At 35.2% G+C, this 19,069-nt stretch overlaps 1 protein-coding gene across 1 annotated transcript; it reads right to left on the bottom strand.

The window, feature by feature from the left end:
• Positions 1-16,775: 16,775 nt before the first annotated feature.
• On the bottom strand, positions 16,776-17,153 carry LOC122026663. The gene has a single exon (XM_042585392.1). The coding sequence runs from the start codon at positions 17,151-17,153 to the stop codon at positions 16,776-16,778; it is 378 nt and encodes a 125-aa protein (XP_042441326.1).
• Positions 17,154-19,069: the final 1,916 nt, after the last annotated feature.

Genomic DNA, 19,069 nt, shown 5'->3' with positions numbered 1-19,069 from the left:
CCATGATACTTTCTCATGGTGGGTCATTCAGTATACATTTTCTAATGTATACCCATGTGTCAACTTGATATCTCTATATCCATGACTTGTGAGATCAAGTCATCGAGTTGACCTACATGCTAGTCTTATTGCATTAACATTGTCCCTGAATGTTAATACTCGACTAGGAATGATTAAGAGTAGTGTTCCCTATATCATCTCACTATCGGTTCAACTAACCGATTGATATAGGTGAGAACCATCTACTCAAGGACATTATTATACTTAGTTTATTTGGCACCAATATAAGTAAGTATAATAACCAAAATCCAAATGCCTTTATTTATATAGAATATGATACAATAAGTCCAAAAATACAATCATCAAATGATTGGCTCTAGGGCTCTAGCTAACAAGACTTTATTTGCATCCTTGCAACCCCAACAATCCCTCATCAAATGAAGGACCATAGCCCCCCCTAAAGCGAAAAGTCTATTTGTTTGACGTTTGATCATCGACTCAACAAGTCTTCCTACACCTCAGCCCAACTGACTCACCAGGTTTTCTTGCCCCTTGGTCAATGGGATCTACTATGACTTCCTTGCCCCTCAATTCAACTAATTTACTAGGTAAGAGCTTAGCCGCAACTAGACCTTTTCTATCTGGCTATCTACCTGTTGAAACCAAATTTGAAATTTGGTTATCGTGTTTCTACACTCCTATGCGAGCAAAAATTTAAATTTTTTATTTGTGATTTAACAATTAAATCAAAGGAGTGTCCGTATAGTTTTTAAAACAAACATAAACATGATCATTTTCTAAGCATGAATTACAATCTAACCATATAAGTATGATCCTTAAAAGCATAAGAAAGATAACTGTCATGTGATTGATTCATATAATACTAATTTAATTATTTTATTTAGACATGCTAAACTATCTAAAATAAGCATATTAGATCATTTAAGAAAAATCTAAATAAAACTATATATGAATCAATGTATAAGCATAAACATACCTTCCAAATAACTTGTGTTTGGGAATGATTCTAACTATTCCAGTTGTAGTGAAATAACTCCTCGTTGATTGTCATGAGCTCGTACTTCCTTCGTCTAATTCGGTCCATAATCGGAGTCCTCTTTCCAATACTTGTTCGCACTAGAGATTAAGTGTCATTTTTCATCGAGACGGTCGAAACATCTTCCTTGAAGATGAGATAGGGGCTGCCCAAATACTCCTTCACAAGGGGATGTTTAATAGTCCTCAACAAGAGGCTACGCCTTTCAAAATTCTGCAAGAAGGTGGCTACAATACTTCTCGAAGAGGTGCAATAATAACAAGGAGATTGATCCATTTTTATGGAAGAGATGAAGAAGATCTCTATCTTCTACCTTTGAAAGGTAGCTGCTGAAATACTCCAATAAGAAAATGAAGGACTTGCTGACTGAATTAGCACTCCACCGAAGACACTCCACGGAAGAAGCAACCTATTCGTACTTCTCTCAAAAAATGTTGCTGTCATATTTTCTAGGGAGGAAGTAGAGAGTCCAATTCTCCAAGGAAAATGAATTCATAGAAGTGAAAAACTTCACCACTCAACTCTTCAAGGAATTGAAAAAAAAACGTGGCATGAGTGCAGCAGTGGAGAGAATGGAGGAGATGTGTCAGTCGGAAAGTGGAGAATAAGGGTAAAAGAAAAACAATTTTTTTTATGTTACATTGAAATGAAATTCTCCTTTTAATTTATTTTTATTTGATGATGTAATATTTAATGTATTACATTTTCTCTTGGGCTTGAGATTTTAAGACCTATTGTCTCTTCCATCTTTGTCTATTGGATTTTTAGAACTTTTCTAGAAATCAATAACGCGAGTCCATTGTAATCATATCAACTATCCAATATCGTTGATGCGGCAAGCCTACTTGCTCGTTATCACAATAACATATAAACTTTTTGTGAAACTCTTCCACTCTCCTTGTTTCCATTGATTGAAATTACTTTAACATTTGATCATATCAAATTTTTTTTAATTAATACACTGTTTGATCACACCAAACTTTATTCGTCAAATTCAACTACTTGAATTTAACTTTCTCAATGAAAAATAGGGAAACCAATACTTGTGTGACCCTCAATGGTTCAGAGATACAGCTAGCCATGGGTTCACAACTCTTTGTGATTCAGGACTATACTTGTCCTTTATTCGAGCATACCCTTAATAGTCTCATCTTATGATCAACTCCTTAATTATAAGATGTCAGAACTAATTCTGATTAACACCCAACGAATCATGATAAGAGCGTCTAGCAACACCGCCCCATGATTTCCTAGGTATCACTGAATAGTTCTTTTGGGTATTTCGGGCCGCGAAAACCGCTTTTTCGCGTCGCGAAAACCCCGAAACCCCCCGCCACCGGATCCGTGCGAAGAATAAAATTTTGAAAAACATACGAGTACGAGTTTACAAACTCTAGATCTACATTAGAGTACGAGTTTTACCCTTGATGCGTGCCTTTCGCAAATCCCGCTCGTCCAAGGTGCCGGATCTCAAGATTGTCAAAGTAGACAACCCTCTAGAAGTATCCACACGAACAAATCGATGGAGGGAGAACCTTAGAGTGTGCTAGCACTCCAAGAAGGTCTCGACAATGGAGAGGAGAGGGAGAGAAGAATGAACTCAAGGAGGAAGAAGAGTTGAATGAGCCTTTAATGAAAAAATGAAATCCATTCATTACAAAAGTGGTCGGCCACTCTTGGATTGTAACCTCCATTCATAATTAATGTAGCCATTAAAGGAGAGTTGTATCCTCCATGAGGTGGCACACACATGTGCTAGCCTTGATGATGTGGCACATCATCATTGGCCACTTAATGCCAACTCACAAATGATGTGGCATAAAGTCAAGTCAAACTTGACTATTCCTCTTCCTCTCAAGTCAAGTCAAACTTGACTTAATCTCTCTCATGGTTGATCTAATCCAACCATTTAATTCAAGCTAATTTAATATAATGAATCTAATTCATTTAATTAAATTGATTCAATGAGTTATAATCTAAATTAGACTCATTGAACACATGAATCAACTTGAGTCCAACTCAATTAGCCCAATTAGGATTACTCTTAATCCAATTTGATTTATCACGTGAATCTAATCCTCTTGGTTCATCATATGAACCTAATCTCCATCTAATTGTCCTTAGTGTGTGACCCTATAGGTTCTTGTAACGTTGGCAATGCCCCTAAACCCATTTAGGAGCATAAGTAATGAGCGGTATCTAGCAACACATCATTACTACCCAAGTTACAAGAATGTTGAGATCCAACATCACCTTGTGACTACTAATTGTGACTCCTCACAAAATATGACAAGTGTCCTTCTATCCTAAATATCTAGATTGATCAATGTGAGGCATAGACCGTGTCATCGTCTGACCAATCTAAATCTTGAACTCCAAGTAGACTCACTAAATCAAATGAGCTCAATATCTCATATTGACTCATTTGGGCATGGTCATGCACTTCGTGGTCTCACTCTATCAAGAATATCGATGTCTCTCCCATCATATAGGAGGGATAGATCTCATCTACATCACTCACATCCCTCTGCATAATTCGTTACATACCCAGTAATCGCCTTTATAGTCCACCCAGTTACGGGTGAGGTTTGACGAAACCAAAGTACATAACTCCTTATGTAGGGATCTATGGTGACTTCAGGTCTAAGGACTAGTAGTCATACTAATAGCCACATGAGAAAGTATATGACACTTATATATCGATCCATGATACTTTCTCATGGCGGGTCATTCAGTATACATTCTCCAATGCATACCCATGTGTCAACTTGATATCTCTATATCCATGACTTGTGAGATCAAGTAATCGAGTTGACCTACATGCTAGTCTCGTCGCATTAACATTGTCTCTGAATGTTAATACTCGACTAGGAATGATTAAGAGTAGTGTTCCCTATATCATCTCATATCGGTTTAACTAACCGATTGATATAGGTAAGAACCCTCTACTCAAGGTCGCTATTATACTTAGTTACTTGGCACCAATAAGAGTAAGTATAATAACCAAAACAAATATCTTTATTTATATAAGAATATGATACAACAAATCCATAATACAATCATCAAATGATTGGCTCTAGGGCTCTAACTAACAAGTTCCTGCAAGAACCAGTCGATTATGGTTAACATACTGTCTAGTCCCTTCATCTCATATATCCTGGTCGAATTTACAACAATTGGTACATCGAGGATTGTATATTGATTCGATAACCATATGATATATCCTATAGTGATATATCCTAAAGTACATCTTATAGCTCTGATCAGAGACTTCATACACTATAAAACAATATATTACATATGATATCTACACCTGTGGGTGTGTGGTGAATCCCCTACTACAATACACCGACTCCTATATGTTTTATTACTACATCTAATCTCACCACCCGATGACCCTAATAAAGTCGGTAAATGAGTCAAAGTGTAGCCCTAGCATATAGAGTCTCAGTGTTGTCCTGGGTCATAAGGACTACTAGTGTATAACCACAACCAAAGACTTATCCACTCGATAAATGATAACCACTTGGAAAGTTTGTGTGAGGGATGTTCGATGAACTCATTGTATGATCACCCATCTGTATGTTTGAACATCTCTATGTCTTTACCAATGAAATATGATATACTACATCACAAATGTTGTTCTCTAGATCAAGCAACCTTTTATCCATGTTTATTAGGTGGCCCAATTGATTAGGAATAAGTTTAGAATATATAGTGAATATTGATGTATTTCATGATGACCATTATATGTACCACCACATCTCACTATAGTATATTCAAAAACTTTATCTATGCTTATAGCATAGATATAAAGGTAAAGTAATGCCAAACTGAATTGAATTATATTGAAATAAAGGTTGTTTATTTATAAGAGTCAATAAAACCCTAGCCAACAATTGGCTTTACAGGGTACCTATTGTAACCAACTCCAACTTGCCCTAATGCCAACTACTCACTAGTTTTAAACCCATTAGTTCGCGATGTTTTTCAAAAGATGGTCCTGGCAAGGACTTTGTAAGTGGATCAACAATATTATCTGTGAATGGAACATTCTCAACTATAATGTCACCTCTTCCCACAATCTCTCGGATGATGTGGAACTTTCTCAGTATATATTTGGGCCAATTATGAGATCTTGGTTCCTTTGCTTGTGCAATAGCACCAGTGTTGTTACAGTGATCCAGTACTGGATCAACTCCATTTAGAATAACACCTAGCTCTTGGATGAAATTTCTAATCCAAACTACCTCCTTTGCTGCTTCCGAAGCCATAATGTATTCTGTCTCTATGGTGGAATCCACAACTGTGTCTTATTTTGAACTCTTCCAAGAGACCGCACCACCATTCAAAGTGAATACATATCCAGAGGTTGATTTTGAATCATCCACATCTGATTGGAAGCTAGAGTCAGTGTAGCCTTCCAATTTTAATTCTCCAACCCCATATGTCATGAACAAATTCTTAGTCCTTCATAAGTACTTAATAATATCTTTCACAGCTTTCTAGAGCAATGGACCAGGGTTTGACTGATATCGGCTCGTGGAACTCAGAGCGTATGCTATATCAGGTCTTGTAGATATCATACTATACATGATACTACCAATGGCAGATGCATATGGAATACGTGTCATCATCTCTATCTCTTCGTCTGTCTTAAGGCACATAGACTTGGATAAACTTATAGCATGACACATTGGTAAGTATCCTTTCTTAGATTCTTCCATTGAGAATCTTCTGAGTAAAGTATCTATAGATGAGGATTGGGTCAACCCCAGCATCCTCTTTCATCTATATCTACATATCTGTATTCCCAATACATAAGATGCTTCATCCAAATCCTTCATGGAGAATATACTGGCTAACCATACTTTTGTTCATTGAAGCATTCCTACATCATTCCCAACGAGTAGAATATCATCAACATACAATATTAGGAATATCACTGCACTCCCACTAACCTTCTTGTACACACATGGTTCCTCAGGATTTTTAATAAAATTAAACTGTCTAATTGTGTCATCAAATATGAGATTCCAACTTCTTGACACTTGTTTGAGACCATAAATTGATCTCTAAAGTTTGTGTTGGTGCATTTTGCACTGACGGTCTAACTCAGGTTTTGATGAATAACAAGTAAGTTAAGTTAGGTCTTGTTGTGATCAAACTACATGATTAAGTTAGGTAAATTAAACTGTCTTATATAAGGCAGTCTCGAGAAGGCATTTAAATAACACTGATATACGAGCTATTGCACATCCTTTTGAGCTTACGACCGCCCCAAGCTTCTGCTATGACTCTACTGTGAAGTTACTGCACTCGACAACTGCTCTGAGAACTTCTGATCATAGCCGGTAGACCGACACCGATAAACAAGTGCTCCTACTTCTATTTCTAAAAGTGTCGATAACATTTCATTTGTGTACTTGATTACTGCAAAAGGACAAGTGTAGTGTGTTGCACTTGTTCGAACTTTCTTTGTACTCGATTTCCTCTTCCAGAGGTACCGGAAGAGGTCTTTAGTGGATTACCCATCGATAGGTCCACAGAACCTGGGTCTAGGAGTAGGAGTCGTCGAAGGCTTCGAACCAAGTAAACTGCTTGTGTCTTTCTCGCGTCTTTTTAATTTTGATTTCATACGTACTTTCTGCTGTGCATATTTGTGATTTTAAAACTGACAAAATGAGTTTTTGAAAACCACATGATTCACCCTCCCTCTCAACGTGCTATCGATCTAACAAGTGGTCAGAGTAGGTTCTGCTCTGAATTGGTGCAACCACTAATCAAGCTGGGGGAATCATTTTTTTTATTTTTCACATTCTATTTGAATTGGTAAAACTTTACTTATTCAGATAATTTTTCATTCAATTTTAACTTAAAGTTGGTGCGACACCTCTCAAGTTCTTTTATATTTCTTTATGTCAAACTCTGCTAATCCAAGATCAAGTATTGGCATCTCTTTTAGTTTTCTATCTACAACTGTGAAATGACCCAAAACGAAGGATACAACACTATCTGTCCTCCCCTCTTCAACAGTGATGATTTCCCGTACTGAAAGAAGCGGATGGAGGTGTACCTGAAAATGGACTTTGATCGGTGGTTCAGCGTCACCAAAGGGTACAAAGCACCAATGGACATCGCCGGAATTCCAATGGACTCGAAAAATTAGAATCTAAAAATGAAGAAAAAATCACAAATTGACTTCAAGGCCCTCAACACAATCCAGTGTGGGCTAACAAAAGAAGAGTTGAACCATGTCGGCCTTCACAAAAACACCAAAGAGCTATGGGACAAACTCGTAGAACTACACGAGGGGACCAATGACGCAAAGGTAATGAAAAAAGACTTATATATAAATAAATTGTTTAATATAAAAATGCAGGACGGTGAGACTGCCAGTAAGCTGCATGTGAGGATAAAAGATATCCTCAACGAACTTCACACCATCGACCAACAGATGGAGAACCGAGATCTAATCAGGTATGCCCTAAACACATTTCCTCGAAATGCACTGTGGGCATCCATTGTGGATGCCTATAAGATTTCGAGGAATTTGTCAAAATTAAAATTAGACGAACTATTTTGTGATTTAGAGATACACGACCAGACTAATGCTAAAATCGAGAAAGGTATTACTCTTATTGCAAGGACATCAAAATAAAAGTCTAGAACCAAATCTGAACATGAAATTGAGTCTGACCGAGACTCAGAGGATGAAGAACACCTGGTGAACCTGGTAAGGAAGATGTTCACCAGGAGAAATAAAAATTTTAGCAAAAGGGACCTATAAAAGATCAACTGCACCTCCAATTCTAACAGCAAGTATATAACCTACTTCGGATGCAACAAGAAGGGGCACTATAAAATCGATTGCCCGAATCTGAAAAAAAAAAACCCTCAAAGCAACGTGGGGCTAATCGTCCGAAAATGAATTAGATGGTGGAGAACCGCAGCACACCAATTACCTCATGCTGATGGCTTACGAATCAGAATTGAAGAACAAATCAGAAGATGGGTCCAAATCAGAATTGAGCCATGAGTCCACACTCATTTCTGAAGGTTCCGATGAGGTATACTTTACTTTAAGAAATTTTTTTTCAAAATTATTGCATGTTTAAATAAAAAATTAGCTAACTCTGAAAATTGCATAAATGAACTAACAAAAGAAAATAACAAACTTAATGAACAATTAAAATCAAGTTCAACAACTGAACCAATTCAAGCTGAAACCCCAACTTAAGTTGCAAAACTTGAGGAGGATAATCTCAGACTGAAAAATGAAATAATTGAACTAAATGAATTACTACAAAAATTCACAACTAGATCCAAGTATCTCGACATGATACTTGGGTCACAAAGAGCTGTGTACAACAAGTCCGGACTCAGATACAAGTACAACTCAACCAATAAATCCTTTATATCATTATTTAATCAAAATAAAACCCAAACTAAAGTTTGAATTCTAAAAGCATGCCTAATCACTCAAGTAGGAATCAACCAATATTATGTACCTAAAAATGAGATACATTATATAAAATCAAATCCAACTAAAACCTTAAATTCAAACCAAAACAAATCTTCAAAACTAAATTCTAAACTTAAAAATGAAATAAAATCAAAAAACTTAAATTACCATCAAGTCCACTATAATTATAAAAGTAATCGACGCAAACGCAAAACATAAAAATCAAACTCAACAATTCAGGGGGAGGCTCCAAATTAGTTGACACTTCTAAAATAACAACTTACCCGACTGGCTAATTAGGACTAGCCAAAATAGGGAAAACAATTTAACTTGACAAATGTACTGGTGAAGTTTTGGATGATAGTAGGTTAGGAAAACTCTATCTATGCATGTCTACGAAGATATGACTTCGACCTGGTGTATTTGTCTTAGTGAAACTAACTGAAGCTACCCCTTACGAATCCTAACTAGTTAGATCAAGACTTGTACTAAGTTCATTGGATAGGACTATTTGAAAAATCTCGAAGGCATGGTTACTCTAATGATGTCTAGGTGACACACCATACCCCTAGAAGTTTATCCAAAGAGTACCTGTTTGTTGAACCTAAAGTTAAACTTGAATTTAATACAAAGTTAAACTAAACCCTGAAATTAAACTTAACTCATCTCACAAAATTATAGGATTCCCTTACTGAAAACATAGATCGGGTGAGATGACTAAGGATTTTAAAATTCCAAATTAAATTAAAAATTAAAAATTAAAATTAAAAATTACACTTAAAATTAAAAATTAAAAATTCAACTTAAAATAAAAAAAAATAAACGTAAAAACTAAACTTAAACTTAAAATTAAAAATTAAAAATTAAACTTAAAATTATAAATTATAAATTAAACTTAAAATAAAAAATTAAAAATTAAACTTAAAATTAAAATTAAACTTAAAATTAAAATTAAAATTAAAATTAAAATTAAACATAAAATAAAAAAAAATAAACTTAAAATTTAAATAAAAAATAAAAAATTTAAATAAAAAATAAAAAAAATTAAATTTAAATAAAAAATTTAAAAATTAAAATTAAATTTAAAATAAAAAAAAATTAAACTTAAAATTTAAAAATTGAACATTAAACATAAATTTAAAATTTAAATAAAATAAAAAAAAAATTAAACTTAAATTTAAAATTTAAATTAAAAATTAAAAATAAAAAATAAAAAATAAAAATTAAACTTAAATTAAAATTTAAAATTTAAAACTTAAATTAAAATTAAAATTAAAAATTAAAAATTAAAAATTGAACTTAAATTTTAAATTAAAATTAAAAAGTAAAATTAAAAATTAAAAATTAAACTTAAATTTTGAATTAAATTTAAAATTTAAAATAAAATTTAAAATTTAAATTAAACTTAAATTAAAAATTAAAATTAAAATTTGAAATTACAATTAAACTTAAACTCATATTAAACTTAAAATTAAAATTTAAAATCTCAAATTAAAAGTAAAAAAATAGGTGCTTCCCGAATGCAACTTTGACACCATCGGAGGCGCCCCTCAGGAGGGGCGGGAAAAATCCCGCCTAAGCGGTGGAAGATACCATCAGTCGTTTGAAGGAGTCCTCCATAACCTATGTGAGGCGCCTTCCATTAAGCTTTAAGCTGTGTTTTTCCAGTGAACAGAGGGCTTTCTGTTCGTGATCTCAGACGAGGCGCCTTCCAACCATGATTTCTCAACGTTTTCATCTCCAAAACCTCAAAATGCCTCCTAGGTATAACCTCAACTTAGTTTATCTTGTCAAACCTTAGTTCTTATGTGCGAAATGTCAATTTATGTTTATATGCTTGTATAAAATTAGGAAAAGATGACATGTTACCCCTAGGCCTAGTAATACTCCATCTACTGATGTCAGATTCCCTACTGAACAACTTAGGTTGTCTTTTTTACAACATACATATGTTGCCTTGAAATCTAGGTACTTAAATAGAACCTTTTTTACTCAATATTGCACCCCTATCACATAGATTATTGAGCACTACCAGTTAGATAAACTAGTTTACTAGTAAATCCTGATTTGTGTGCTTAGTTTTATAACAACTTAGAAAAGATAGATGACCTGACCTACTCCACCAGAGTTAGTGTAAAGGATTTTCACTTTTTCCCCACCTTATTATATGATAGTTTAGGACTTAGGAGATCTGCATGCACATTTTTGTGCTACCCTAGTAGGGATCTACCATTTAGTGAGCCCTACTCCCATATTACATTAGATACTATCTATATGTATTTTTTTGGGAGGAGAGACTACCTATAGTGATTGACTTTAAATCACTCTCCCTTAGGGTCCAGGACTATATCCTATATCAAGTCCTGACAACATGCATTTTGCCGATCACATCTCGCGATGTTGCGATGATGCGACCCTCCCGCTCTTTCTTTTTGTATGCTCTCTGTCAGAGTCTAGACATTAACATTGCAGTACATATGTTTCATAATGTCATACATGCATCCAGTCTCGTCACTAGGCATCAGGTGCATATGCCCTATTATCACATCTTGACATACATATTTTCGACCATAGGAGTAGATATGACCCAGGGTACATCTAGTCCCTTAGTGCATATGACGAGTTTGGTCAGCATCAGCTAGCTTTAGTGTATATAGACATCATCGCTCAGAGGGTTCTAGCCTGGAGAGGTGGGCCGCAGCCAGCCATACCAGTCGAGGCCGAGGATGATGTTCCATCTATCTTTTCATACTAGGGAGAGGAGTGGCCAGATTTTACGGCTGAGGAGCTATTTGGATATCCTCCCACTCTGACCCAGCTCTCAACCTCGACCCAGCCCTCGACTTCTCTATCCATCGAGGATCAACTCGCTCGACTTGAGGAGTCCTCTGCACAGCTTTGGCAATTAGTCTTGAATGGATTCAGCACATTCCGAGGGGAGATGACCACTGGATTTACTTCTCTTCGAGATGACATGACCACCAAATTTGAGTAGATTCTTCAAGCTCTGCGGGCACTTGAGCGACCCCTACTACCACCCCCTACTGACGATAATCAGACCTAATCATGTTACATACACTATTATGCATTGTATATTATTTGACTTACTATCTTCAATCAGTTTTTTTCTTTCTTTCAGTCTATTTATTAAATTAGGAGTGTGTTTCATAGACTAGGACCAATATTTTTCAAAATTATTTTCAAATAATTTGCAAATTGTAGGGAAAAATTCCTTCTCTTACATTTTTCTCAAAATTCCCTTATTCTTAGAATTTTCAAAATCAATTTTAGCCTTAGCCTAGATCAAATCCATAGAAATCATGTTCCTATAGATTTAGGATTTGAGCATCTCGCCAACACAATAGGGCAACGTTGTTTGTGTATTGCCAAATTTAGAAAGGGGTGAGATACATAGGTAGATTGCCTGGACTTACGATACTTATATTAGTGCATCAATATAAGTCTGAATGTTAAATACCAAGATTACAATGATCAGGTTAAGTAATCCAGTTTAGTCAAACACTAACTGGATAAAAAGACTTATCCTGACTAACCAAGTGAACGTTGCTATCTTCTGATAGTTAGTTAGTAACTAACGGTTAGATAGTTAAGGATAATTTATAGTTGATCAGATTATTTTGAAATAATCTCAGGTTCATGGGGAGAATTGATTTTCAAGTTTTTTTAAAAATTGTTTTCAAATCAAACTTATACTTTTTATAAATCCACCTTTAAAAATATGGTTTGGAAAACTCTGTTCATAAGTTTTGAAAATAAATTTGACAACTATTTCAATTTTTTTTTTTTGTAAACTACTTTAAACCATCTTTTTGAAAAGCTTTACAACACTTAGTATTTTAAATTTTATTCTTGAGTTTTGTTGCAAAACCTAGCATTTTCAAAATTTTATTTCTGGAAAACTTATATTTTTCCTCACAGGTCTTTTAAACATCTTCAAGGTTTTTTTAAAAGTAGATTTTGAAAATTATTCTTAGCCTTGTGAAAATCCTGATATAAGTGTTGTAACAATTTTTGATAGATATCTTTAAAAATCAATTTGAAATCCATTTCCATTTTTGAAAATTGCTTTGAAATATATCTTGTAAAAACCCTATTATTTTCAAAGATTCTTAAAAATTGGTTCTATACTTAAGTTCTTTTCAAAAATAGTTTGTAAAGATAATAGTTTTTGAAACTATTTTGAAAGCCTTTATGGTAATAAAAGTTTTTTAATTCCCCTAAGTAATCCTGGAACTTATCCTATTATCAAATGTTTTTTACATAGTATATTTTTTTCTTAGTTGTCTATTCATGTTTTTGATGAATGACAAAAGGGGAGGGTTGGGGATTAAGTTAGCAAACACTGAAATTCGAATAACTAACACCGAAATTTGAATAACTTAGATATTATTTGTCTATTGAATAACTTAAATATCACTTGAGTTATTTATGCTTGCATTTTTTTTCCTAACTTAACTCAGGTTGCTATTATATCAAAAAAGGGGAGATTGTTGGTGCAGTTTACACTAACAATTTAACTCAGGTTTTGATGAATGATAAGTAAGTTAAGTTAGATTTTGTTGTGATCTAACCACTTGATTAAGCATGCAGGAGAAGTCCAGATAGGTCGACGGGCTGACCGGATATCTGACAGGAAATCCAGCTAGGTCAATGGGTTGACCGGATAGTTGGTACGAAGTTCAGATAGATCGATGGGTTGACCAAATATCTGGCAAGAAATTTAGCTAGGTCAATAGGCCGACCGGATAGCTGGTTTGAAGCCCAAATACGTCGATAGGCTGACCGAATGTCTGTCAAGTTGGTAAGTTAAGGTAAGCCACTAGAGGAGAGTGACTTTGTGAGGACGCATCTTGGATGAGGGGCAGTAGGCGTCGGTCCAGATTAGGTCCATTTAGTATTCCTAAACTGAGACCTTGACTAGTTCCTAGTTCTGGGAGGATAGGAACTAATTACTACTCTTTATTATTAATTATTATTATCCTAATATTTGTTTTACAGGTTATTTGGACTAACATTATTTTGCAGGACAAAATGAGCATATTTACCTTCGGATGAATAGTGTCCGAAGGAACCTTCAAGCAGTGAAGGCGCCTTCATATTATTCATAGAAGGTGCCTTCCATGGCTATGGAGGGCGCCTTCGGCAGGGTGAAATTTTGACCTCACCACGGATAAGTATCGGATTCTTCCGGATCAAGTTTAACCCATTGGAGGCACCTTCAACGGCTATGGAAGGCGCTTTCCATGCCTTATATAAGGCAGTCTCAAGAAGGCATTTAAATAACACTAATATACGAGCTACCACACATCCTTTTGAGCTTCCGACTACCCTAGGCTTCAGTTATAACTCTGCTGCGAAGCTGCTACACCCGACAACTGCTATGTGAACTTTCGATCACTGTCGGTAGACTGACACTGACAAACGAGTGCTCCTACTATTTATTAAAGTGTCAGTAACATTTCATTTGTGTACTTGATTACTGTAAAAGGACAAGTGCAGTGTGTTGCACTTGTTCAAACTTTCCTTGTAGTAAATTTCCTCTTCTGAAAGTACAAGAAGAGGCCTTTAGTGGATTACCCATCGATAGGTCCACATGACCTAGGTCTTGGAGTAGGAGTCGCCGAAGGCTCCGAACCAAGTAAACCGCTTATGTCTTTCTTATGTCTTTTTAATTTCGATTTCATACGTACTTTTTGCTGCGGATACATGTGATTTTAAAACTGACAAAATGAGTTTTTGAAAACCATATGATTCCCCCTCCCCAACCCCCCCCCCCTCATGTGCGATCGATCCAACAGTTTGCATACCTTACGCTCACTTCCCACATATGTGAAGCCTTCAGCTGGGACATGTAAATCTCTTCCTTAATATCACCATTAAGAAATGTCATCTTCACATCCATTTGCCATATCTCATAGTCATGACATATAGTTATGGCAAGTAATATTCGAATGGACTTAAGCTTTGCGACTAGTGAAAATGTTTCATCATAGTCAATTCCTTGTCTTTGATTATATACTTTTGCCACCAATCTAGATTTGAAGGTCAATACCTTTCCATCAACTCCAAGTTTTCTCTTGTAAATCCATTTTCATCCTATGGGAACGATTCCTTTATCTGGATCCACTATTGACCAAACTTGGTTTGAGTATATGGAGTCCATTTCGGATTTCATAGCTTGTAGTCATTGCATCGAGTCAATATTAGATATTGCCTCCTTAAAGGATCTTGGATCACATCCATAATTAGAGGCATTATAATTTCCTTCAAGGAGTAGATCATACCTTACAGGTAGTCTTGAGAACCTATCTAATCTAATTAAAGTGTGTACTTGTTCTACTAGCTATTGGGGTGTGGGTCCTATTATATTAGTTGTGGGATCATCTTGAACCTCTTCGAGTTCTATCAGCCCGCCTTTTCTATCTAATAGAAACTCCTCTATGAAGGTGGTATTTCTTGAAACAAATATTTCTATTTTCTTGGGATTATAGAAATAATATCCAATAGAGTTCTTTGGATATCCCACAAAATAATACAAAGTGGATCTACTATTCAATTTGTCTCCCACTACCTGCTTCACATAAGCAGGACATCCCCATATTTTTCAAGTATGAATACTTGGGGGGGGGGGGGGGTTCCCATCCATATCTCATTTGGTGTCTTTTCTACTACTTTTGTATGGACTTTATTCAACAATATTGCTGCAATTTCGAGCGCATAGCCCTAAAATGATGGCGGTAAATTAGTGAATTCCATCATAGATTGAACCATGTCCATCAGTGTTCGATTACGATGTTCTGTTACACCATTAAGCTATGGTATTGCAAGAGGAGTCCACTGTGAGAGAATCCTGTTCTCTTTTAGATAGTCCTTAAACTCTGTACTCAACTATTCTCCACCTCTATCTGATCGAAGCTTCTTAATATTTTTTCCTAGTTGTTTTTCTACTTCATTTCTGAACTCTTTAAACTTTTCAAAAGATTCAGACTTATATTTCATCAAATATATGTACCCATATCGTAAATAATTATCAGTAAAAGTAATAAAGTAGTAATGACAATATTTTATGCCAACACATAATGGACCACACACATCGGTATGGATCAAATCCAACATATCATGCACACATTCCACTTGACCTTCAAAAGGTGCCTTAGTCATTTTTCCTTTCAAATAGGATTCACAAGTTGGTAGGGAATGTAACGACCCGACCCTCTTGGCTCATTTAGCGGCCCATTTGGTGACCTCTAATGTCGTTGACCGATGACCCTTGGCCGTGCCGTTACTCACTAGGACTTTCCACCCCTGGCAGTGGATTTTTACCTCCCCCAGGATTCAAACTCTAAACCTCCAGGCTTAAGTATCAGAGTTTATGAATCCTAGTAACCAAGTGAGATCATCTCACTTGGTTACCAGGATTCATAAACTCTAATACTTAAGCCTGGAGGTTTAGAGTTCGAATCCTGGGGGAGGCAAAAATCCACTGACCAGGGTTGGAAAGTCCTAGTGAGTAACGGCACGGCCAAGGGTCATCGGTCGACAACATTAGAGGTCGCCAAATGGGCCAAGAGGGCCGAGTCGTTACAGGGAATTTATGTCTGACGAATCAAGCAATCCTTCACTTACTAACCTAGTCATCATTCTTTGAGAAATATGACCTAGTCTAGCGTGCCATATGTGTACTTGATTTGTACTATATTTTTTTTCTTTTCTTTGTTGTTGATTGTGCTTGTATATTGTTTATTGGAATATCTTTTAATTTTAAGTTATAGGGATCATTTTCTAATTCACCAGTTCCAATCAAACATTCATCCTTATAAATATTGCAAACATCTTTTGCCAAAAGACAAGAATCGCCACATCTATCAAGCAAAGAAATAGAAACAATATTTTTAACTAAGCCTGAAACCAATAAAACATCTCTTAAATACAACTTAAAATCATTGTTCAAGATCAAAGTAATATCTCCTATAGATTTCACAGCAACTCTTGCTCTGTTCCCAAGTCTCAAGAAAGTCTCACCATCTCTGAGTCTTTTACTTCTTGTCATCATCTGCAAATCATTGCAAAGATGAGAACCACAACTAGTTATCTAATACCCAAGAAGTAGAGTTAATAGAGACATTAACTTCTATATAGAGCATACCTTTGCTAGAATGCTTCTGAGCAAGATACTCCTTACAATTGCACCTCCAATGTATAGATAGGCTTATTATAGTGGAAACAAACATGTTATGACTGATTAAGCTTTGTGGGACTTGGCTTCTTATTAGGCTTAATCTTCTTCATAGGGGCAGAATGCTTCTTTCCTTTTTTCTTAGGCCCTTTCTTGGATCCAGAAGATGAACCCACAAGAAAAATAGATTTTTCCTTTTTCATGGTCGCTTCATAATTTGCAAGCATATTGACTAGCTCTTCAAGGGTAGCCTCTAGCTTATTCATATTGAAGTTGACCATAACATTAGCAAATGAGGATGGGAGAGACAATAATATGATGTCTGCCGATAGCTCATGTGGAATAACCAAGTCAAGGCTCAATAACTTTTCAATAAGCCCAATCATCTTGACCCCATGCTCATGGATCAAAGCCCCATCTCGCATACGAGCCATCATGAGCTCCTTGGCAGTCGCGTGCTTGATTGAACGAGTCTGTGCACCATACAAGTCTTGTAGGTGTATATGAATATCTTTAGCATCCACAGTCTCCTTGAATGATATTCAAAATGAGAGATTTTAATTTAAATATTTATCTCATTACTCGGATGATATAATATGTTTTATGTATATTTGCCGGATTCAAGTAACTATGTTATAAATAACGTACATACATATATCTAAAAATATATATCATATTTTAAGGGTGAGCAATCAGCGAGAGCCATTGGATCATCTTTCGTGGATCGTATGCATAATATCAAATATTTTATATCAATTAACTAACAATTAATTAATTGATCAATTAATGTTTCTTTAAATTTGACCGCAAGATTATCAGCTAAATTGATAACTCAATTTATCTATAATCAATTTTGATAAACCAATTATTATAAGTAAAATCATGTTTCACTATAATATGTTACCAAATATTATTTAATGTGGTCAAATGAATTAGAAAGAACATATATATATATATATATATATACACGACAAGTAATGATAACTTGGCTCTGATATCACTGTTGAAACCGAATTCGAAATTCGGTTATCATGTTTCTATACTCCTATGCGCAGCGAAAATTTAAAATTTTTGTTTGTGATTTAAAAATTAAATTAAAAGAGTGTTCATATGGCTTTTAAAATAAATATAAACATGATTTTTATCTAAGCATGCATTACAATCTAACCATATAAGTAAGATCCTTAAAAGCATAACAAAAATAAATTATCATGTGATTGATTCATATAATGCTAATTTAATTATTTTATTTAGACATGCTAAACTATCTAAAATAAGCATATTAGATCATCTAAGTAAAGCCTAAATAAAACTATATATGTATCAATGTACAAGCATAACATACCTTTCGAACAATCTGTGTTTGGGAATGACTCTAACTATTCCGGTTGTAGCGAAATTACTCCTCGTTGATTGTCACGAGCTTATACATCCTTTGTCTAATTTAGTCCATGATCGGAGTCCTCTTTCCAATACTTGATCACACTAGACATCAAGTGTCATTTTTTATCGAGACAGTCGAAACGTCTTCCTCGAAGATGAGGAAGGAGCTGCCCAAATACCCCTTCACAAAGGGATGTTTAATAGTCCTCAACAAGAGGTGACGCCTTCCAAAATTCTGCAAGAAGGTGGGCAGCAATAATACTATTCGAAGAGGAGAAGTAACAACAAGGAGATGGATCCTTTATGATGGAAGAGAGGAAGAAGATCTTTATCTTCTACCTTTGAAAGTTAGCTGCCGAAATACTCCAATAAGAAAATGAAGGACTTGCTGACTGAATTAGCACTCCACCGAAGACACTCCATGAAAGAAGCAACCTATTCGTACTTCTCTCAAAAAATGTTGCTGCCGTATTTTCCAACATGGAAGAAGAGAGTCCAATTCTCCCAAAAAATTGAATCCGTAGAAGTGAAAAACTTCACCACTCAACTCTTCAAGGAGTTGAAAAAAAACGTGGCTTGAGTCAGTCGGAAAGTGGAGATGGGTCAGTCGGAAAGTGGAGAAAAAGGGAAAAGATTTTTTTTTTATGTTACGTTGAAATGAAATCTCCTTTTAATTTATTTTTATTTCATGATGTAATATTACATTTCCTTATAATGCAAACATTAATGTATTATATTTCCTCTTGGCCTTGAGATTTTAAGACCTATTTTCTCTTCCATCTTTGTCTATTGGATTTTTAGAACTTTTCTAGAAATCAATAACGTGAGTCCATTGTAATCATATTAATGATCCAATATCATTGATGCGGCAAACATACTGGCTCGCTATTACAATAACATAAATCTAATTTATAGACTTTGTGTGGAACTCTTCTACTCTCCTTGTTTGATCACACCAAACTTTATT

This window comes from Zingiber officinale, chromosome 10A (genome assembly GCF_018446385.1).
Source record: "Zingiber officinale cultivar Zhangliang chromosome 10A, Zo_v1.1, whole genome shotgun sequence".
Classification (NCBI taxonomy): Eukaryota; Viridiplantae; Streptophyta; class Magnoliopsida; order Zingiberales; family Zingiberaceae; genus Zingiber; species Zingiber officinale.
Note: the sequence above shows the minus strand (reverse complement) of the source record. Positions and strands in the feature narration are given on the sequence as shown.